General features: G+C 43.1%; 1 protein-coding gene across 1 annotated transcript in view; it reads right to left on the bottom strand.

The window, feature by feature from the left end:
* The window catches only part of LOC124555002 (protein obstructor-E-like), an 88,038-nt gene that overhangs the window by 29,182 nt on the left and 34,667 nt on the right, over window positions 1-24,189 (bottom strand). Inside the window, exon 2 of the mRNA XM_047128745.1 lies at window positions 2,037-2,264. Coding sequence (XP_046984701.1) covers window positions 2,037-2,264 — 228 coding nt within the window. The remainder of the gene's footprint in view (window positions 1-2,036; window positions 2,265-24,189) is intronic.

The following is a 24,189-nucleotide window of genomic DNA, read 5'->3' as shown; positions in this document are numbered from 1 at the left end:
TGAGAAGCGTTTGATTTGCACGACCTTCCTTTCTTGATCTAGACTACAATGAACTACCTAAAAGTTTTTCCCTTAACAGTAATGTAATAAGTTTTCAGACGGAAAGCGTGGCTGTTATTCTGATTCAGTAGTTAGAAATACTATACGTCTTGTTATACTTATAAGGTCATTTAGATCTTAAACGTTATCGTTTAACGTGTATCAAAACTTTTCCATCTCTGTTTGAAATCACTCACTTAGGGGCGCTGACGTAAACAGCTTAGTCCTTAAGGTCGAGACGATTTATCCACAGAGCGAACTTACGAAAACTATGTAAAGCGGATAAACACATTTAGAGTTACAGATGAGAAAGCGAAAGTCATTATACGGGGGAAGTTCTTAGCCAGCAGGATTACCTTATAATGGCATCATTGGTCTGTTTGTTTCTATATCATTTGAGCACGTGTCAGCGCTCATGGTACGTAAAATAAAGCGTTAATACAATGCGTAACGCTTCTCTTGTGCACGATGGGATTTATCAGAATCTCTGTATTATCGTTGGTTTTTCTTCTGAATTGATTTAAGAAGATCTAATTTCGGACAGTCTGACTTTTTTATGGTGGTTGTGACATCCCGGTCTCTACGAATACGAGTCGAGAGTACTAACCATTGGATCATCTGTTTCGGTGTTGGCCCAAATGTATGGGCAGTATGGCACGTTACGCAGACGGCCATAACGTTTCAAAAATAGCTCAAAAATCGGAACACGGTTCTCAACAAGTTTTAGTACTCATTGGGGCGAGTGTTTTATTGCGTGGTCAACGCCCATCACCTTTTATTCCAAGAGATAGCGTATGTTCCGAAAACAAGGCAACGTATTATTTTCACCCACGTGAAGTTGATGGGAAAATCAGAGGAATTAGATCTCATGCAGAGGCTTACCCGAAGGAACAGGAAAGCGGGGAATGATGGTCATACCCTCCGCCACACAACATAATGTGCCTTTCGGAGTATAGATGTAGATTCTGAAGCAACTGTGCCTTGTTAGAAGACTATTTAAATGTATTGTAGATCTCTTATAGAAAGGATTTTCGTTAAACGGCTTTGGCCGCGACTGTCGATAGAGCACGGTTTCATTTACTTTGTAACGTAAACGTCATGTTTCCCGGCACCTTTCAGACAAATTTCAAATCGAACTTTACTGACAGTTATATCTGCATATTCTTTTCAGTAACTCTTCATTTCTGTTATTAAAGAACACAGCTTCGTTAAACAAAATGAAGTTTTTTTAATATCTCGGTGCAGAATTTAAGAGCATTGACATTCAGAAGAAGGCTCAGCATTTTGCCGAAAACCATCTTTCGATATCTTAAGATTATTGAATACAGGTCCGCTTTTTATGCAGAAACACTGTTTCGCTACCTCTGTGCTGTCCTGAGTGGGTTTTGTTTTTTGAAAACGTTATTTTACATTATATGGTTTTGCAGCACCATCTGTATGGTGTCCTGCACGGATAGTTTGTCATGTTTTGTTGTGACTGATCTTTCTTCTTTTGCGTTCTGAGGGCACTCCACACACATGTTAATGTACTTTATGTATCACGTTTCCAATAAACAAAACTCACTGAGGATAGCACAGAGGTGCCAAAACAAATCTGAATAACAAGAAAAACAGTGTTTTTGCATAAAAGGCGGACTTATATCCAGTAATTTAACTGCAAACACGGAAAAAAGACAAGAGCTGCAGATCCAAAAGACGAATATATCTTGAGATGTTTACGAAGTACAACCTATATATTGAGATACAGAGGTACGATTGGAAAGATCGTTTCTGGTGGACGCTGTGAGCCGACGGGAAATGGAACAATCTGCTGGATAGTGCATTAGTGAAGAGTTGCGTAAACGTAAGGGAAGAAGTTGTTCTAAGGAAGTGATGAACCTGACAAAGTTTGAGACTTCACGGGCAAGGCAAGTCCTTGACCATTTTATTTCGCCAAAGGATCAACGGGAGGGGTCATGTAGGGTTGGGGTAGACCACTAAGACTGCTGGGTACTTACTGGCTAGCTGCTTGCCGTCACAGTAGTTGGAACGCCAGGGGTAGTCGCAGCCCTCGGTGACGCCACGGTGCTTGCCCGCGAACACCAGCCCGTTGGGGCAGTCGTAGAGTTCCGGCTGGCCGTTGACGCACTCCCAGTAGCGGTCGCAGTACGTTACGTCGCCCACGACGCGCGACTTCACTTTGCACGGGTCTTCCTGGTCACGCGATTTCTGCGCCTCGCTGCCTCCTGCAAACAACAAAAACTTGCATTTTAGACACCCAGTGTTAAGATCGATGGTCAACGGTCTTGCCGCAGCGGTATCGCCGGTTCCCGTCAGATCACCGAAGTTAAGGACTGTCGGGCTGGGATAGCACTTGGGTGGGTGATCATCCGGTCTGCCGAGCGCTGTTGGCAAGCGGGGTGCACTCAACCCTTGTGAGGCAAACTGAGGAGATACTTGATAGTGAGGTAGCTGCTCTGGTCTCGTTCACTAACATAGGGCCGGGAGAGCGGTGTGCTGACTACATGCCCCTCCATATCAGCATCCAGTGATGCCTGAGGACTGAGGATGACACGGAGCCTGCTCGGTACCGTTGGGCCTTCATGGCCTGTTCGGGCGAAATTTATTTTTATTGTTAAGCTCATTAGAAAAATAGAAATTTCTTCTTAATCATGTGTCATTGTATACAGTAAAGTTTTGAGAACCACTGTGTCTGGTCAATAGCAGCGCTTCAAACAACAAAAACAATTGCCGGAATCCAATATAACCTGCTGCTGCAAGTTTCAGCAAACAGATCCACAAGATATAAACCCATTATCGGTCATGTAGTACAAACTGCGGCATTTTGGTAGGGAGATTTCTTACGTTTGCAAAGCGGGTATGCGGGTGAATCAGTGTAGTTGGTGATTTAATGTGTTCTCTGGATATTTCATCTTTTTCCACACACTCCACAAAACTCTCTTCAAGAAATTCATACCCCAGGAATATTCTCCAGATAGACAGCTCGATAACATTATTTGTAAAGTATATTAGAGGGAGCACAGCTATGAGGTCTACAAATACGTCTATACTCAAAAGGCCACCTTGTGGGACATTACAACATAATCTTCATTCTTCCTTCCTTTTCTGGTGTATTTCGATTTTCTTCCTCAAACCAACTTAGTATATGTTCCAGCTTGCCAAATAATAATCAAAATTTCTCGGAGGAGAGTTTTGTAAACGGCGGTGTCCAAAAGTGAATTACTCTTAAGTATCTTTCCAGTGGATGTCAAGTTACAGTTACGCTGTCGTTTCGGCTCAAGTTGGTCCGTATGGTTGGTCGCAGATATCTGACGATTATGAGTTGTTCCCAATGACTGATTGGCGACTTAGTTAAACAATATTTGGTCTTTTCACTTACCTACACTCTTTACATTGGCTGTGTTGATTCCAACCAACCAATAATAAAATTTCTGTATTTAGCCAATCAGGCCATTCCGCGCACTAACTGAAGCGGCCCGATAGAGACAGTTAGTGTCAGTTGTCATAGCTTAATTGATAACGCATGAGACTGCTCACCCTTCGGCTTGGATTGGATCATTACCACCGTCCAAGTTTTATTGCTGTCTTGTTCGGTTTTAGGAAACAAACCTAAGAATATGTTTGGCGACACCGTGTCTGGTGGGCCGCTTGAATTTTATTTGGGCGCGAAACGGTCTTATTGGCTAACTTCAAAGCTAATTAACTCGAAAACGGCGCATCGTATCGAACTTTTTCTTAATAATTATTTCTCAGCACGACCTACCCTGTAACATCCTTACAAGCTTTTCAGTCTGTTTCTCATCACTCTTTATATGGATCTGTTTCACTGTTTTGCTAATATGTCTTAACAACCGTGAGCTTTGCTAAAGCCTTCAAACATTTTTTCTCATCACTCTTTATATGGATCTGTTTCACTGTTTTGCTAATATGTCTTAACAACCGTGAGCTTTGCTAAAGCCTTCAAACATTTTCTCAGAAGTATTGCACATGCTTACACAGAATTACAGTTATTGAACTATATGAAAAAAAAACGTAAATTATTTACAAACTACGGCGTGCGCACACTTTATTCAACATGTAAACGTCCCTATAGATATTCGGATTTGGGTTATGACAGGTTCGATATGTCTGCCATCATTGGCGAAGATGTGGCACAGACGAATAGCGAAATTCTGCATGACCAGCTGAAGTGTCGGAACATCGACGCTGCTGAATGGCTGTTTTCTGCTCAGCAATGGTTTTGCGGCCTCTGGGTAATCCAGAGCCAGAACGCGGTCCAAAAAGTGCCCTCCACGACATCAAGCACTCTCTTGCTCCGATGGGGTCCAGCTCCATCTTGCATGAACCACATCTTGTCGAAATCGGGGTCAGTTTGATAATGGGGATGAAATCATTTTCCAAAACCTTCACGTAGAGTTCGGTAGTCACCGTGCCATCAAGGAACATCGCACCGACTATTCCGTGACTGGATTTTGGACACCACGCAGTCACCCGTTGAGGGTGAAGAGACTTTTCGATTGTGAAATGCGGATTCTCTGTCTCCCAAATGCACCAATTTTGCTTATTAACGAACCCATCCAAGTGAAAGTGTGCTTCGTCGCATTTTTGCGCATACTAATTCTCATCATGCCCCGTGGCCAACCGTGCAGTTTGAACGTCCTACCGCAAACGTTCAGAAGTTATGACGATTTTATTTCATATAATTCAATAATTGTCACCCTATATGTTTCACTCGATATTCTGTCATCGAATGTCATTTGAGAGGAAGTTAGTACTTATGGATACAAAACATTCATTCATAAAAATACAGCCAAAGCAGCGGTGGGGGCAACGCAGAGAACAGCAACACTAAAGTGTGCGACAAACCTAATGTAAAACTGAAAGTACCGGGCTAAGAAAAGAGCGAGGGTTATCAGATTTTGTAATACGTTTTTTGCACTCAATGCGGCCACAGTCTAAAATGTTAACGACATGGCCCATCTACAACCGATCCTCTCAAGACACGGTGCTTTATTTATACCCTGAAATCAAGACCGTTACATAAATAAGTGTGGCACTCAGATACTGGACAGACGCAGTAACTTTTTATACCTCCAAATTCCTAGAAACTTCCTTGAGGATCAAAAATTTGTGCCGGATCGGAACTCGAACTTGGAACCTTCACTTTTCGCAGACAAGTGTTGCAGCGATTGAACTTTCCGAGCCCAACTCACGCTCCGGCCTCGTAGCTTTAGTTCCACCAATACCTCATCTCCTATCTTCCAGTTCCTGGACTAGAATTACTGGAGAAAGGATACTACTGAGATATGGTTTAGCTACAGACTAGAGATGGTTTCTAGAAAGAATTTTCACTCTGCAGGAGAGTGTTCGCTGATTTCAAACTTCCTGGTGGATTAAAACTGTGTGCCAGACCTTGATTTCCTTGTTGACACGAACTTGCATCATCGCAACTTCTACGTTTCTAGCCTCTCTTATCGGCATGTGGTTAGGTCTTCTTTTTCAGTCCATTTTCGGGAGAGTTTCGTGAGACTGGGTTTCATCTGTATAGTTCTCTATCTGCCTTTACCAGCTTACACCACGTAGCGATATTTCTTTTCACTCCCAAGCCACAATTTCATTTTCGTTTACAATGTGTGTTGACGGCGACTCGTCTCTGTCTGGCCTCTTATTCAGCAAACATGTAAACTTAATGTGAGCCTTTGCAATTTTAAAGACATAAAACTAAATAAAAACGGCCACGTTAGTTGCGTCTCAAACTTCTTTATGTTAACTGCTTCTTCGGTTCTGAATTAAATATTGTCCTATTTGTTGATTTTTGACTGTACTTGACCTTGCGATCCAGAAGGAAAGCGATAAATAACCATATCGTATCTGGAGAACAGGAAAACCGAAACAAACCTTGTCTGACCTCCTACTCTATCTCGATACGCTTGTTAGTTCACTTAGGGCTTCGCTGCGCTGGATGGGAAACGATTATACGCTAATTTGCACAGACCTCTGGTTCACATTTAACGAGCAACAGCGTACCTGAAAAGCGTATAGCTACGTTTAAATCAGCTCTTTCCGGTTTCTACATGACAATGGAAACTCATAGCTTCTTCTATCCTAAAAGTGAAAAAAAGCCCGTTTAAGAGCAAAACCATTTCTAACGTGGATCGATGTAGAACTCCGTGATAAATTAAGTGCAAGGACGAAGGTCGAAAGAACACAATATAAAATGGACTTTCTTCTTCTTCAGGGTGAAAATTATATCGTGCTTACACATTACATTTGTTCACTTTGCTGTCTATATGGAGCTGATTAACATTTTAAATAGAGAAAAGTACAAGGCCAACGTTTTGTCTTAGTGTCGCCTTGTTATTAGCTACAAAAATCTTGATGAAATATGTTAATGGATTACAGCCTAGAAAACGTCAGACATGTCGGAGAATTCGAGTGCCACAGAGTAATTCGAAGAGGTAGCATGTGATATCCAGTAGTTTGTGCATTGGGATTTCATCCCACATGGTAACTAAGTCGTGTAGTTCGCATTTAAGTAAAAAATAATTTTTTGACACAAAATTGGGTATTATGTTTCTAGCTAATTATAGGATAGAAAGTTCTCGTGCTATGACATAACTACAGAAATTCTAGCTAATCTGATTTGGTTCTTCGGGTTTTCGATGATTAGTTGCACTTACTGCTGATTCTTTCTGCTAGCAGCACTGCTGTGGATGCCACTAAAACACGGTGTTTATATCGACCAGCACATTCAGAAGAACAGCATGTTCTAACGAAAATATTATGTGTGTTGTATGACATTTTGATTGCTCGGTATCAGTCAGTAAGCCGGCCGGAGTAGCCGTGCGGTTCTAGGCGCTGCAGTCTCGAGCCGAGTGACCGCTACGGTCGCAGGTTCGAATCCTGCCTCGGACATGGATGTGTGTGATGTCCTCAGGTTAGTTAGATTTAATTAGTTCTAAGTTCTATGCGACTGATGACCTCAGAAGTTAAGTCGCATAGTGCTCAGAGCCATTTGAACCACTTTTTTAATCACTCGGTAAAAACCACAACAGATAATATTTAAGAGACGGAAAACATGTTAAAACTCACTGAGTATAGAAAACGTTTGCCTAAACCGGCCTGGGTGAGACGAATAACAGCGGCTATTAAAGAAGATCTAAAAATCCCAGGTTGTCTTCTGCAGCCACGCACTATTGCAGGTAAGATCCGAAGGTGGTATAATGACAAACGCAAGCAATATACTTGCCGGGTCAGAACGTACTTATTACTCCCCAGGGCAATATTCGCAGCCAGCATAACCCACTGAACCTGTCTTAAAATGCGTAACTTTCTCAATGTCGTCTCTTCCCCTCCGCTCATCGAGAGGTATTTGTCGGAAACAGGTCTAGCAGAACCAAAGTCAGATGGATTTGGAGTCGGAGCTACGGTGACCTTCTTACAATACAGCTGGCAACACCGCGAATAGCGCTAGCGTCTCTTTCTCTCATTCCTCTCCCTTCGAGTTTCTGCAGCCGTTTTATACATCAAGGATAACCGAGAGTCTGGGAAGAAAATGGAAGTAGCTCCTTCCTTGTCGCCTCCAACCACCAAACGCTTCTTTAGCAGCTGGGAAGACTTAACAACTCACTGCAACCGCTTTTTTACTTCCACTTCAGAGGAGGACTTTTACTTCCACTTCAGAGGAGGACGTACTCACTTTCATCTGTTGCGCAAAACAAGCATCTGCAGGAGTGTTATATAAACAACAGGGCTTGGCGGCGTACGGCGAGCCTCCGTAACAGCGGCAGACTAATGAATGTGATTTTTCGTGTGTCCCGCTCGGTCGCAAACGTGCTGCCCTATACAATCAAGCAACTAAAGAGAAAGAAAACCTGTTTTCGTTCATGACTCCACCTTAATAATTCTACTGAATGAGTAGATTGCTGCCCGCATCTCGTGGTCGTGCGGTAGCGTTCTCGCTTCCCACGCCCGGGTTCCCGGGTTCGATTCCCGGCGGGGTCAGGGATTTTCTCTGCCTCGTGATGGCTGGGTGTTGTGTGCTGTCCTTAGGTTAGTTAGGTTTAAGTAGTTCTAAGTTCTAGGGGACTGATGACCATAGATGTTAAGTCCCATAGTGCTCAGAGCCATTTGAACCATTTGAGTAGATTGCTAATTAAGACCAAATAAACTGGCGCAACACAAGACCACAAAACATTTCAATGGACATCGTGTAAACATTACGTCAGAAGTTTGTGGCGGACCATCATTCGAATACGAGTCTATGCGTCGCCTTCGTGTTGAGATATCTGAGTGGGAATGGCGACCCCATTCAAAATTCGCACTGGACTGTAATCACGCTTTTCTCTCTCTCTAACTGTTCAATCTACAGCATACTCTTAGGTTAATAATTTCAATTCTTCATTGCTTGCAGTTGTTCTTCAAATATGGCAACGTAGTAAAAGGTACCGGAGCAAATACCGTCGAAAGTAACTGAATAGTTTTCGGTATTTGTCAGCGCAGTGGAAGCATAAAAAAAAAATGGTTCAAATGGCTCTGAGCACTATGGGACTTAACTACTGAGGTCATCAGTCCCCTAGAACTTAGAACTACTTAAACCTAACTAACCTAAGGACATCACACACATCCATGCACGAGGCAGGATTCGAACCTGCGACCGTAGCGGTCACGCGGTTCCAAACTGACGCGCTTAGAACCGCACGGCCACACCGGCCGGCAGTGGAAGCATAGCAGAAATCTTACCGAGATATCGTAAAATCATTTCACTTTTGCGGTGTTATGGATGTCGTCGATATACGTCTGGACACACACATTTAAAATGTTTTCCGGTTTTGATATTTGAACCAAAATGTTTCAAATGGCTCTGAGCACTATGGGACTTAACTACTGAGGTCATCGGTCCCCTAGGCTTAGAACTAGTTAAACCTAACTACCCTAAGGACATCACACACAACCACGCCCGAGGCATGATTCGAACCTGCGACCGTAGCATCAGCGCGGTTTCGGACTGAAGCGTATAGAACCGCTCGGCCACAGCGGCCGGCAATCTTTGAGTCAACTGGTGCTGACCTCTATATGACTAAATTCACTTTACGTCCAAATTTCATTCCAGTGCATGTAAACGGGGATTGCCAAACTTTTCCTCTGACGGACCACTTTGAGGATGCAGATGCTTTGACGGGACGCCTTGTTTAGTTTGAAGGTTAATATAATTTTTTAAAAATGAGACATATTTGTTTTATTCAGTGATTACTTCAATTTTAAATCATAACTAATAACGCAGATATTATAATAAAATTTTAAAAAGTAATTAGCGCCGTCAAAATGTGGAAAAAACGCATGTTATTAATAATGTTTCGTGGAGCCCTTATCCTCTTCCACCGGAACACCAGACTTCCGTGGAATACAGTAATAATCTACTGTAGCTCCCGAAACCTAGAGCTACAAAGCTGATTTTCCTTATACCAATTTAAACTCGAATAAAACACATAATTTACGGAAAATAGAAAAGTGCTGTGTGAAGAAAGGTATAAAGAAATGTTTCCTTGTTGTGTTTCTGTTCCGCTAAAACCGAGAAATCCGTGGACATCCTAGAATTATCTTAGAGAAGTGCAAATAGTGAACATGAAAAGGCATTTTAGCTAAGAAAAACACAAAATATAGACAACATCTACGGAGTCTGATGAAAAAGAAAACATGTAGAAGCAAAAAAAGGTAGGAAGTTTAAGGCGTAAACTCTCGTCAACTACTAGGTCGGTGCGTCCTGTTCGAAGGCTCGGACTGGACAAGGCTGTAGCAAGAGATCAACTGTAGCCTTTTCGAAGCAACGACCCCGGCATTTGCCTTGCGTGGCTTGAGTAAGTCACCGAAAACATAAATGTGGATGGCTGGACTGGGACTTGTACGCCGCTCCTTCCGAATACGAATCCCGTGCTTTTACCTCCGCGCCTCTTCTCGCTGAGACAGAAGAGACCGTGACAGTTAAGAATTACATATGCAAAGAAACCGTGATAATGGTTGTTTAAGAACAGAGCAGGAACAATGACGGACATATGAATAGAGTTTTAATGTTCCCCCGACGATGAGGTCATTAGAGACGGAGCACAAACTCCAAAAGGGGGAAGGTAGAGAAGTTAAATTTGGCGTGTTCTTTCACGGCATTAGCCTTACACGATTAAGGGAAACCGACGGAGACTAAAGCTGAGCGGCTGGACGGGATTTGAACCCTGGTCCTACCGAATGAAAGTAGGCATTACTACGGCGCCACCTCGCCCGACAGATGCTGAAACAGGCACTCAGATTACAGCCGATTAGTGAAGCCAAACAGGAAGAAACGTGTGGCATACCCCGAACGAGTACAGCGGCTAACACGCCTCTATCCTGTGGTAGGCTTTCGGTCCTACATCCTGCTGATACTTGAGAATAGCTTCAAATGATTGTAATGCGTTGTCCTTGTGTGTCAGGTCTATAGCAAATCATCAGCACCATTATTAAAACTACTGTCGAAGTCGAAAAGGCTAAATTTGTAACTCAATTTCCCCTAAAGTATCAGTACACTTCTTCCAAAAACTTCCAGAGATATTGTTCAATTCCTGTATTATTTTACCGAAACGACTTCAAAATAATTGTATACTCCCACACAACATAGGCTCTCAAGGCCGATGTTGAAACCCCAAAGTTCCTACCGCGTCTGCGGAGGACATCTTCAAGGGGGCTTTTAGCTTTTTCGAAGGTCTGCAATCCACCAGTGAGCCACCGGACTTTCGAGAAAGCTACAATCCCGCTTGAATATGTCCTCCGAAAACGCGGACGAAACTTTGAATTTCGGCAAGAAATTCATCCGACCACAGTTAAATCGCCAGAAATATTTTAATAAATGTGGAAGTTTATATTTTGCAGTTCCCTACACTTGGAGGTGAAAGATCAGTGAATTGTGTTATATATCGACAACGCCCTCGGCTCGGAAGTTTTAACTCAAACAATTATATACTCTCTTTAATATTCTCAGCGACCTGGTATCCAATGTGTTTATTTCTGCGGGACAGGAATTACTAAAATGCCGAAGACAATGCGACTTTCGAGAAACCAATAACTTCCGAAAACCTAAGAACGCAAATAAGTAGCTTTTCTTTGAATTACACGTGCTAAATACGGTAAATATGTATCACTTCACAGGCTTAAGTAGCTGATTTCAACACAGCAGGTTACTGATTTAGAATATTTTTGAAAAAAGTTCTCATAAGCTTCAAAATTTCAAACTAGGCCAGCAGCAGAGGAAGTGACTAGCGATGGTATTTATGTAATGCACCTTTACGATGCATACCAGTAGTGATTTAGATCGGAAGCTGGCAGTTAGTTTCGAAGAACTGTTCTCCAAAGTTCAGTCCATTATTGTTCTATTTTTCTTGTTATAATATACGACGACAAACAGGAAGATAAAAAACACGCTTCTTTTTCGACGTAGCCTTCTTTTACACTTTGTCTAATGTTTTTCGAGTGAGTAGATTCCAGTCCTCAAGTGCAGTTTTGGAAGGCCTGCAGAATACAAAAAAGGCCCTTTACCTTTCCGGTAGACGAAACCGGTCCGCCTTTTTTAGTGCTACGCCACCAACTTCCATTCAATGCTTCGATAGCTGTTTCGTTACTGATATGAATTAGCCGATCAACACCACCCACAGTGACAAGTTAGTGTACAAGATTTTTTTCCAATCGGCCAAACCTTACTGAGCAATTAATTTTCACGTTTGCCTTCGGTAAGAGTTTAATAAATGTGCCATCTAGTTCGCACAAAGCGTTCACAATCATTGCATAAAACGAATCGAAATTTTCCTTCTGGTATGCTTATTACGTCAGCTATTTCACACGTATTCAGGCGTGTCCAGTAACGTATCTTACCCCTCTGTAGCGATGTTTTCATTTCTTAGCATTTGCAAATGTATTAAACTTCTTATAATCGTCATCCAACGTTACATGAATTTCCTTTGGCTACAGATCGCCATACACAAAGCAGTTACGATTGAGCGATATTCTGGCTAACCCATTTGGACTAAAAACACATACTTCGTTCTGTTTCTTTTATTTAGTTACTGTCTTTACTACGGTTTTAAACGCCTCCTGAAAAATGTGTTTTGCCAGCTCTGTTGTTTGCACTCGTTACGTGCGGTTAACGGTAACAAACGTCCAGCAGTTCTAGGGTCAGTTGGCCATGTGTGGTACTCGTAATCTGTATATCCGATGCCTATGTGATTTCCAGTGTGCTCTTTCGGTGACGGGTATGAATTATATCGACGACATGGTACAGAGGTTTACTATTACAGCAATAACCAGCCTCGTTTAAAGTCACTGAAGTACCTCCAGACAACTGATGAAGTTTTGTTCAATCGCGTCAAACCAAAGTAAAACTAAATCTGTTTCTGAAGCAGAAAAAATAGTGGCTAGCCTTCGTATCATGAAACTTGAACCTCCAGTTGTTTATCCCGTTCTGTTAATCACTCCGGTGTAGGCAATTTTATGGAGATCTGCTGTAATTATAGTGGGGGACACGAAGTCAGAAATTACGTACTCACCACCTCTAAGACTGTGGCTACGAGCTTAATGGAGAGGAAAGTAACCTTCGTCGATCGTACAGGTGTTGCCATGGACCGCTAAACATGCAACGAGCAGTTTTCATTTGTTGTCATACATTAAATCGTGATCGAACCGTGAGCTGGCTTCAAAAATAACGCCTGGCCATGAAGTTTCACTCATAACGAGCGAAAGGCAGAATTCTTTGCAGCTGGACATGTTTCTGATAATAATACACGGTAAGCGAGATTTAGACACGGTCATCAGCGATCCGCTTATTATCGATTTAACGCGTATTGTGAATAAGGACATACAGGCATGACCACATAAGTTACCACTACCTCACTATGCTCATAGATGACTCAATATATCTAAACCAAGCTCTTAGATAGTTTTAGTACTTAACGGGGCGAAAATTTTGCTATGCAGATAATACTCGAATTGTTTTACTGATAAATCTAAACTTCTGAAATCGTACGCAGTATGATGCCGAAGTCTGAGGGCATAGTGAAATTCCAATCTCCTTCAAAATATTTGGAGGGAAATGGAGCTGAAACAGCGGTGTTTTAAGGAAGAAGGAAGATTATGGTTTAGCGTCCCATCAGAGACGGAACACAAAGTCTGATCGTGAATAATGGGGAAAGAAATCTAACGTGACCTTTCAAAATATCTGCCCACCAGTCGTGATTAATAGAATCACGGAAAACGTAAAGATGGAGGACTGGATGGAGAATTGAAATTCGGTTCTCGAAGCTGTAAGGCCAATGTTTAAACCATTGAGCCACATCGCTCACTTCAGTATCTCCAGACACTTCTTCGGCCGGGAATCTTATTGACTGTAGTAGAATTGTCTTCATTGGTGAGTCCGGCTTCGAACCGAGTCCCGACGACCAGCGGAGACGTCCCTGGAGACACCCTGGGCAGTGGTAGGGTACCAACCTGACTGTCTGCCATCATACGGCCAGACATCCGTGAGTGATAGTCTGGTGTGCCATTTCATTTCAAAGCAGGGTCCCTTCGGCTGTTATCCTCGGCACCCCAACAGCACGGCAGTACGTCGACGATATTCCACGCCCCGTTTTGTTGCCCTACATGGCAAGCCATCCTGGGCTTATGTTGCAGCAAGATAATACCTGCCAATACACGGCGAGAGTCTAACGCTTGTTTTCGTACTTCCTAAACCTGCCCTTGGGCAGCTAGATCGCTAGGTCTCACACCGATTGAGAACGTTCGGGGCATTAAGGGAAGGGCACTCCTATCATCTCGGAATTTTCACGGTCGAACGCACCAGTTGGACAGAATGTGGCACGATATCCCTCAGGAGGGCATCCAACAACTCTTTCAATTAATGCCAAGCCAAGTAATTGCTTGCATAAAGGCTGGAGGTGGACCAACGCGTGATTGGCTTGCTTAATTTGTGAAGCCCTTTCTCTTGAATAAATTATCATCTAATTTTTCTGAAGTTGTAATCGTTTGTTTGTCTATATATGTACATCACATCTACCGATTTCCGCCCCATTCGGATACTTCCTCCGTTGCCCGTCTTTTTCTCTTGTCTTAGGATGTATATAGGCTAGCTCGCACCATATCCAAAAACTGACACTGCTCTAGGACGGTGATACATCCTAATTGTTTTCAGGGAAGCCGATCTGGTCTATTTAAGATATTTATAATTTTACCCGTCATCTTTTTAGAGTTTATCACCGCCATTACTGTTAGGATTACTCGATAACTTCGCTTTTAACAGAAAGCATGCAGTTTTCCTTGGTAACATTTTAACACTTTAACGCCATCCTTCAAATTAATGGACTGCGAAATTACACTTACTTTCCTGTTTCTCTCTTGTGATCCTCACGAAGAACATGTCGTCTGCCATTGTCATCAGTTCAGTAACGTTAGTGCTATCACTTATCTTCCGTATTACGGAATTCCAAAAACTCTGGACCGCACATTGCCCCATACGGACAGTCTTTCGTGTTGACTTTCATTGTTTCTTGTCCTGGACGCACTAGAGATGTTTATATTCCGCATCATTAGTCTCTTAGGAAGTTGTATAGCGTTTCTAGATTCTCCAACTGCTACAGCGAAAAGTCATATGGAGTGACGTGATTAGAGTTGTAGGCCTCTAAACGGCGAGGCCATCAGCGAGAAGGAAAGAAGGCTTGATGCATTTCCGCGTAGTGGATTAATGCAGTGGACTAACAGCTGCGCATTTAATTTTGTAGAGGAAGGAAATCCACCAAACAACTACAATTTTAAGAAATTTTTACCAAGTTACTAATAAATAGAGTTTACAAAAGTGTTGCTGAAGCGGAGTTGCTTCCTCTAAAAAATAAAAGAAAGAAGTCCCGAAATATCTGTCATCGCGTACATAGTGTACATAGACTGGGCGTCTGTCGGAAGCTAGACTCAATTATTTATTTATTCTTCTTCTGACGTGCCTCTCCTAAATTCTTACTGGTGAATGCTAATATCGTGCGTGGTCTATAGTCTATCAATGTTTCATATATTATTTCCTCGAATATATTAGCCAAAACCACCGACAGAAAAATGGGTCTACAAGACTTTGGTATCATCAGACCTTTGTCCTGTTATTTAGTGACAACCATCACTTCAGCGTTCTTCCAAGATGCTGCTCTCGTCATACAGTATATACGAATAAATGCTCATTTGATCAGCTAAGGCTTGTTTTACTTCTGTAGGAAATTCATCCTGTACTGGAGACTTTACCTTTTTAGAATCATAATTTTTGGTTCAGTTTCTTGTTCTGTGAAAGGATATACATGCCTATTATTTAAATAGCCTTTCCATAACATTATTCGTAATCTGGCATCTTCTGTTTCACATTCTTCTGCATCTTCGGGAAGCAGTGTTTCCATTAGCAGGCAACTAACTCTCCCCAGGTTTCTGTAACTATCCCAATATATGTTTTCGATGTTGCCAGCCGTATTTACTAGATTGACGTTTATGTCTGAAATTACTCCTACTCTGCCCTAGTCGGGGGCCGATTTTGAGGTGTATTCATTATCTCTAGACTGAGTTTCACGACTGTTTGATATAGTTGCCTTCCACAGCCATCTGTCAGTTAGCCAAACCACAACACAGATTCCACGTTCCTCTCGATGACATGTATAAAGCGTTTAGTGCGTTCCAGTTGATTAATATCCTTTAGTGTCACTGAAATCTCGTCCGTCTCATCACTGAATTGACGATACATGTAACGCAGGATGTTAGTCTCCCTTCCCGTTAAATTCCCCACATACTACAAATTCCTAATAAAACAGTGTGGAGGCCTGCACCAAATCAATCTTAAGACTGGCGACAACAACGACAACAACAACAATAACCGCGCTGTAGTACTTAGCCAATTTAATGAGTTATTAAAACCAGTATTGGTGACGTAGAGCGTTGTCAATGAGTGAGTATCTGAGCAGCCGTTGGCATACTAGGGAACTGTACTATACGGTCCTTGGAGACACAATACATCGAAATTCAGTTGTTCAGTTTCTTCTCGAACTTCATGCAATATGGCCGGCCGCGGTGGTCTAGCGGTTCTAGGCGCTCAGTCCGGAACCGCGCGACTGCTACGGCCGCAGGTTCGAATCCTGCCTCGGGCATGGATGTGTGTGATGTCCTTAGGTTAGTTAGGTTTAAGTAGTTCTAAGTTCTAGGGGACTGATGACCACAGATGTTAAGTCCCATAGTGCTCAGAGCCATTTGAACCATTTTTCATGCAATATGCAGTATTTTTCACTGCGGTGAGTTTTCCGATTTGTACTCCTCCTTACTCTATTGGGGTTGATTGGATCTATTAAACAGTTCGGACATGCTCATCCATAAATCCATTCTATACGACCATACGTCATGATGAAGTACTTGCATAGCCTATCTAAGCAATATAATTTTTTCTTATGATAACTGTTTGAACAGGCTTTCTAGCTTTTCCACAGCCACTGGGAACTTGTTGTTATAAAGAGAGCCTATGTACGAAATCAGGTGCAGGAATGGTAAAATATTCCCCTTCTGGGTGCATATTCCTGACTGTATGTCTTGATACTGTAGCTGGTGTCATCTGCTCTTCTAGCCTAGTGAACTGTACAAATAGGACTAACTACATGCTTCCGAGGAAATCAGAAAAGTCCCACTAGGAAAGTATGAGGTTAGTGTAACTCATACTAAAGTGTAACAGTGGTTGACAGGGAACTCTTAATCGAAACCTTCGGAAGGAAGTTAACGTTGTTGCAGTCATGCCATGTTGAGTAAATTTAATCCTGGGACACTAAATGGGGGAAAATATTACACTGCTGCTAAATCATCGTAAATTTTACTACTGCAAATTTATTCCAAGGAGAACATAATTTGTAGGTTACCCATTATCTAACTACAAATATTATGCTTCCAATCGCACGTTACATACCAAATTAAGTACAGATTGTCATGTTTTGTACTTACAGCAAGCGTAAATTTTGCGAGGGTTTAGTAATCTAGGGTTAAAGATCCATTTTTCGAAATTGCGTGTGGAACAGCCTTGTCGCATCAGTTGTGTACAAGGGCGTACTGAAGATTAATGCCTCCGAATTTTTTTAAATTATGTTCTTAATATAGGCTGAGGTGTTACATGTCATGCATATTACTCGATCGACTTTCCCATTTCGCAAACGCAAATTACGGTTCTCTGCCGCTAGAGGCCTCCGAATTAAAGTGCGTAACGTGGCGATGTTTAACGTAACTACACTGCTGGCCATTAAAATTGCAACACCAAGAAGAAATGCAGGTGATAAACGGGTATTCATTCGACAAATATATTATACTAGAACTGACATGTGATTACATTTTCACGCGATTTGGGTGCTTAGATCCTGAGAAATCAGTACCCAGAATAACCACTTCTGGCCGTAATAACGGCCTTGATACTCCTGGGCACTGAGTCAAACAGAGCTTGGATGGCGTGTACAGGTACAGCTGCCCATGCAGCTTCAACACGATACCACAGTTCATCAAAAGTAGTAACTGACTTATTGTGACGAGCCAGTTGCTCGGCCACCATTGACCAGACGTTTTCAATTGGTGTGAGATCTGGAGTACGTGCTGGCCTGGGCTGCAGTCGAACATTTTCTGTATCCAGAAAGGCCCGTACAGGACTTGCAACATGCGGTCGTGCAATATCCTGCTGAAATGTAGGGTATCGCAGGGATCGAATCAAGGGTAGGGCCACGGGTCGTAACACATCTGAAATGTAACGTTCAAAGCGCCGTCAATCCGAACAAAAGGTGATCGAGACGTGTAACCAATGGCACCCCATACCATCACGCCGGGTGATACGCCAGTATGGCAATGACGAATACACGCTTCCAATGTGCGTTCACCGCGATGTCGCCAAACACGGATGCGACCATCATGATGCTGTAAACAGAACCTGGATTCATCCGAAAAAAATGACGTTTTGCCATTCGTGCACCCAGGTTCGTCGTTGAGTACACCATCGCAGGCGCTCCTGTCTGTGATGCAGCGTCAAGGGTAACCGCAGGCATGGTCTCCGAGCTGATAGTCCATGCTGCTGCAAACGTCGTCGAACTGTTCGTGCAGGTGGTTGTTGTCTTGCAAACGTCCCCATCTGTTGACTCAGGGATCGAGACGTGGCTGCAGGATCCGTTACAGCCATGCGGATAAGATGCCTGTCATCTCGACTCCTAGTGATACGAGGCCGTTGGGATCCAGCACGGCGTTCCGTATTACCCTCCTGAACCCACCGATTCCATATTCTGCTAACAGTCATTGGATCTCGACCAACCCGAGCAGCAATGTCACGATACGATAAACCGCAATCGCGATCGGCTACAATCCGACCTTTATCAAAGTCGGAAACGTGATGGTACTCATTTCTGCTCCTTACACGAGACATCACAACAACGTTTCACCGGGCAACGCCGGTCAACTGCTGTTTGTGCATGAGATATCGGTTGGAAACTGTCCTCATGTCTGCACGTTGTAGGTGTCGCCACCGGCGCCAACCTTGTGTGAATGCTCTGAAAAGCTAATCATTTGCATATCACAGCATCTTCTTCCTATAGGTTAAATTTCGCGTCATCTTCGTGGTGTGGCAATTTTAATGGCCAGTAGTGTATATCGTTGTATGAGAGGTCGTCAAAAAACTCAAAGTGAGAATTCGAAAAATTCGTCAACACGTGGAGCTCCCTCTCCTTCAGCATGACATTTCCAGACCGCACACGATTGCGGCGACGTCTGCAACAATCCGACGCCTTGGGTTCTCTTTCATCGATCATGCTCCATACAGTCCCGACTTGGCCCTGTCCGATTTCCGTCCGTTTCGAAGACTTAAAGAACACCTTCGACGACTTCTCTCTAACAGTGATGTAGCGGTTCAAGCAGAGGTGAGGTTGTGGCTCCGTGAACAAAGTCAAACATTCTGCAATGGCGGTATCAATAAACTGGGTGTCCGTGCTTTGGGAGTTTTAACATAAAAAATTAGGAGTCATTACTTTTCAGTACGCCCTCGTATTATGAGAATAAAATAACAGAGATTAGGTCGTTTGCACAACCAGGTAGACATATTTCATTCTCTCAGAAGGGAAGAACAACTCTCCAGCATGCACTGGGCGGCGACTATCGAAACAGGCATACATGCACGTAGGTATAAGCAGGAAACATCCATGGCCTTGTTCAAGTAACAGCTGTTACTTACTGGGCACCATGAGTTTACACGATCCAAAATTGTATTCATGCTTTGGCACGACACGATATTTGTCTTATTATTTCGAGTTGCAATAAGGAAAGGAGCTCCAACGAAGTCTGCTATGATTTCTTGCACACTACGTTCTCCGTTTGGCAACATATTGCGGATTGCGTAACCAGTAGGTCAGAGCAACGGATACTCGTTTACCGGAGAAAATTTGAGACTTCCCAGCGACAACGAGATAATCGTCAGAGTGCGTGGGCGTGGGAGCAGTACTGCGTGAGAAGCATTTAGGGATGGGGAGAGGAGACGAGTACGCAACGTGCCTTGCATATTGCATGAAGACGCGGGAACGCACGTAGAATGCGCCAGCCACTTGTGAAAGTGGTGGCTGCCATTTTGACGTGGAGGTCGACGTCTCGCCTGGCCTTCTGGAAAGTTCTGCACGTACGGTAGATGGCTCCGTTAGGTAGCTCAGCGTACCCAGTTTGCTTCCACAGGCGCGAACTGCTGCAGCTTGCCCCCTGGTGGTCGCTCTCTGAAGAATGCGTGCGTCCTTCGTCCCCGTCCGTGAACGGCTTGGCATGACAAATGTGCCGCTGTAACCTCAGATAGCGCGCTCTGACACTGCCAACTACCTCCTCGATGCAGTACTTCTGATTTCAATGACAGGTATACGCCATTTCTAAGGAGAGGAGAGGCCTTAGGTTCCACTAATCTTACTCTGATCAATAGAAAATGTTAGACCCAAGAAATGCGAAAGAAGTACAAGGATTAAATTTTATTTTGTACAAGGTGTTTCTTAAAAAGCCCTACAAACACCTCGGGCGTCTAGTGGGTGCTAGGTAGCTAAATAATAATTTGAACAGGAACTTCTGTCTGAGAACGAGCCCCTTCCGTGCTACAGGAAAAAATCTGGGTAATGTTCTCCACTCTCACGCCTGGAAGAGCGATAGTAATGTACTGTCGGTCTGGAGATTACTACGTATGTAACCAAACAAGTAACGTGGTAGCAATGATATCTCCTAAGTTACATGCGGTCAGCGCGGCTGAATGCTGGGGGCCCGGTTTCGATTCCCTGCCGGGTCGGAATTTTTCTCCGCTCGGGGACTGGGTGTTGTCCTCACGCTCGTATCGTCATAACTGACATTCCACTGTTGAGATGGTTATGTGGGCACGGCCCAAAAGCCAATAAAGTTACATGGCAAACCTACTGTATTAACATGTCTCATTGTATACGGGTGTCCGTGCATCCACTACGCATCCGAATACATTCTTACAATAGCGTTTAACATCGGGCATTCATTCCACAGTGGTTACTTCATTACAGATGAAATAATTGCTGCAGTCACAGTAAATTATACCGCCCGTTCACTCAGCAGACGCGGGAGAGTGGAAGATATTGCTTAAAACGTTCGTCCCTATAGTGCGGAAACTGTATGTTTCCGAAATGGATTCCAACCGCCACCCCTTAAGCACTCTAGGAGCTGCTGAACGGAATCTTTAAGTATTCTATATAATATCGAGGTTCTTCGAATATTGAAGTTAAAAGACACATTATCTCCCAGTATGTGTGCATCTCCATCGTCTTTTTACAGATTTCTTAACTTTCATAGATGTTAATTATCGACACATCTTTCTACTCGTGTTTAAGACTGGAACAGACGTAGTAATAATTAGCTACTACCATGGAATTCTTTATATTTTAAATGTTTTAATAAACATAAACACTCGTGCTACAATCTTCCAGTTTGTATACTACGAAATTTTGAATCAGCGGAGAGATAAAGAGGATATTTTGAACGTATTTTCGTCACCTAGCGCCTTCGAACGAGTTAGATTATTGTACAAAATTATCACAGTGTTATTAAATATTTTCATTATTGTCATTATCATATTTTAAACTACAGTTTGTAGATCTTCAAGGTATTACAAGTTGTGAACGCGAAAAATCGCCAAAATTTTTTTATATCTCGATTTTGACGAATTCTTTGTTGTCTGAAGTGAAAAACAACATGAATCTTTCGTGTAATATGCCTTGCAGTGCTCAGAGTAAATTGTCAAGAAGCACGCATAATATTCATTCGTTGGCCAAGTTGTTAAGGAAGTTATTAGAGATTGCATACTAGTGGTACAATTGGCATCATCACGAAGCGCAAGTACACAACTAAATTAAAGGTTCAAAGACTAACTAACAGTCACTCAAACCGTTTACGCATCGATCTAAAAGATATTCGAAAGGAGGAAAGAAATGTATAATTTTACGTCCTGTCGAGAACGGGGTCGTCGGAAACAGAGCATTAATGAAACTGACGAAGGATTTTAGTAGTCGCCCACGGGCTAACCGAAGGAGCCATTACGGCATTCGCCTAAAATCTTTCCACGCAACCGAGGAAAACCTAAATTAGGATGGTCACCTGGGAATTAGAACGTCACTGGTCCCCAGTAAGAGGCCAGTGTATATATTGCTACGCCACCTCGTTCGGTAAGAATTTCAAACTATCCGCATCTGATGAGGAAAAGTCGTCAGAAGTAGCCACAGAGGTAGGTTAGCAAAATGTATTTCACCTGTCTCACGAGGTCAGCTAGGCAACTGCACACAATCTCTCTGCACTAGCTGGGTGAAGGCTGCTTGATCCAGGAAAGCCTCGCGCGTCCAGTCTCGGTATCATTTCCCTAACAGAACATGTTTCCTTCTCAAGCCACGAGTACCACGCGTAGGTGACCCGTTTCTAGCATGGCAGTGAAGCAGGTCAAGTACTTCTGCAGTGATAATCAGTTTTAAGGGCTACAAACCACGAGCTAACCAGCCGTACAGCGTCCACATATTCGTTGAGAGCCGCGCTACAACAGGTTCCGCGCGCCGCATTCACCGGAGAGCGCTCTTAGCATTCTCCTCGGCCGACTAAGTGACCTTCATCCGGTTGCCAAGTATTCTGAATATTTCCTTTGCCAGCAACTTTCGAATCGTTATAGCACCCTCTCGTCTTCGCGTGCGCGTGTGTCCTTGCAGCTGCCGCCGAGGTCGCAGTATCACTAATGCTTCTTAAGCCACGTCAACCGTTTTTTCCTTCGTCAAACCCTTGAACTAACAGGAAGATCCGTGTGTGTGTGTGTGTGTGTTCGTCAGATCTCCTTACCTAGGAGATACTGAAAACTTCTGTAAAGTCGTGTTTTGAGGTAGCCAGTTGGAAGAAAAATCAGAAATATTATGCTTCACACCAACAGACTGGGCCAGGCCGGAAAGAATTTATCGATAGTCTCATTTTAGGATCTACATCACTACAGGTGAAGGCTGACTATTTTCGTGAACACGACAGAGTTCTTTCTGTTTCCTGGTCCGTGGCGCAGGTTATCAGTCTTGAATGACACCCCTGTCGACTATTCTTTACTCCACGTACCAACACCAAAACTTTTTTTCTTTGTACGACCATAACAAAAAAAAACTGGCTCTGAGCACTATGGGACTTAACATCTGTGGTCATCAGTCCCCTAGAACTTAGAACTACTTAAACCTAACTAACCTAAGGACATCACACACATCAATGCCCGATGCAGGATTCGAACCTGCGACCGTAGCGGTCACGCGGTTCCAGACTGAAGCGCCTAGAACCGCACGGCCACACCGGCCGGCTCGGCCATAACACCTATTAGCCATTTACAAGCTATACTATGTGGAAAATTTACTTCAGACAGTTGTGCCGTCACACAAATAGGTTGAAAAATTAACTGAAGAACTCTTCTTGAGAAATCTGGGCGTGCATTTACTGATATGTTTACATGCATGCAAATCGTGTCTGTGTAGCAATATCATCTGCGTGGTTCCGATACATTTCTAGTGAGGATTTAGCGTCCCAGCGAGGGCGAAGTCACGGGAATGGGAAACATTGCTGTGTACTGATGAAAATCAGATTTATCTGGTTTAAATAAACATCCCATTAACATAGAGTGACTCAACAAAGTCACCGATGGGGTCATTAGAGACGGTGGAAAGGCTCCGTTTCGGCAATAAGCCGCGTGGTCTCTGGCGCCTTGCCACGGTTCGCGCGGTTCCCCTCGTCTGAGGTTCGAGTCCTCCCTCGGGTATGAGTGTGTATGTTGTCCTTAGCGTAAGTTAGTTTAAGTTAGATTAAGTAGCGTGAAAGCCTAGGGACCGATGACCTCAGAAATTTGGTCCCATAGGAACTTACCACAAATTTCCAATTTTGGCAATTATGGTGGTGGGGGTCGGCCCTGTCCATCCTGTGATATTCGTATGAAGATACATACAGAAGCATCGGAACAACTAACTTTTGATGGCAGGAATAAAATTTTAATCCCAATTCTTCTGAAAGCTAGTTTTGTTTGATAACCACTACATCGTCTTGATTGGATGAGTGATTTTGGAAAACGGCGTGAAACAGTATTACGATGCCTCGACGTAAATTTGACATCGACGTATACCATTAATAAGTTCAATTTTCTACAGCTGCACTACCTTCAGTAGCACCATTATTTATTTATTTAGTAGAGACACGCTCCGGCTTCGCGCGAGTGGCACTGAATATCTATAGGCGGACGTAACAGTATACACAAACTTTCCGCATGAATCAGTCTGTTAATGAAAACCCTATCAAAATCCCTACTGTAGTTCCTGAGATTAGCCTACACATACAAACTGAAAAACACGGAGGGGGACTTTAATATGTTATATGTATAGATTTAGCGTGAGGCATACATTAAGAGTTTTTTTAATCACAACAGTTGCTACACATATACAAAGATTACTAAGCTACTACATATCAACGCTTCAACAAAGTTCTTCAACGTAGGAAGGAGCTTAAGGGCTCTCAACGCCGAGTTTCTCTCAGCGATTTCTCCAATGTAATATAATACAAATAATACGACTACTA

This window comes from Schistocerca americana, chromosome X (assembly GCF_021461395.2).
Source record: "Schistocerca americana isolate TAMUIC-IGC-003095 chromosome X, iqSchAmer2.1, whole genome shotgun sequence".
In the NCBI taxonomy this organism is placed as follows: domain Eukaryota; kingdom Metazoa; phylum Arthropoda; class Insecta; order Orthoptera; family Acrididae; genus Schistocerca; species Schistocerca americana.
The sequence above is the reverse complement of the archived record's forward strand: the minus strand, read 5'-3'. Positions and strand labels throughout refer to the sequence as shown.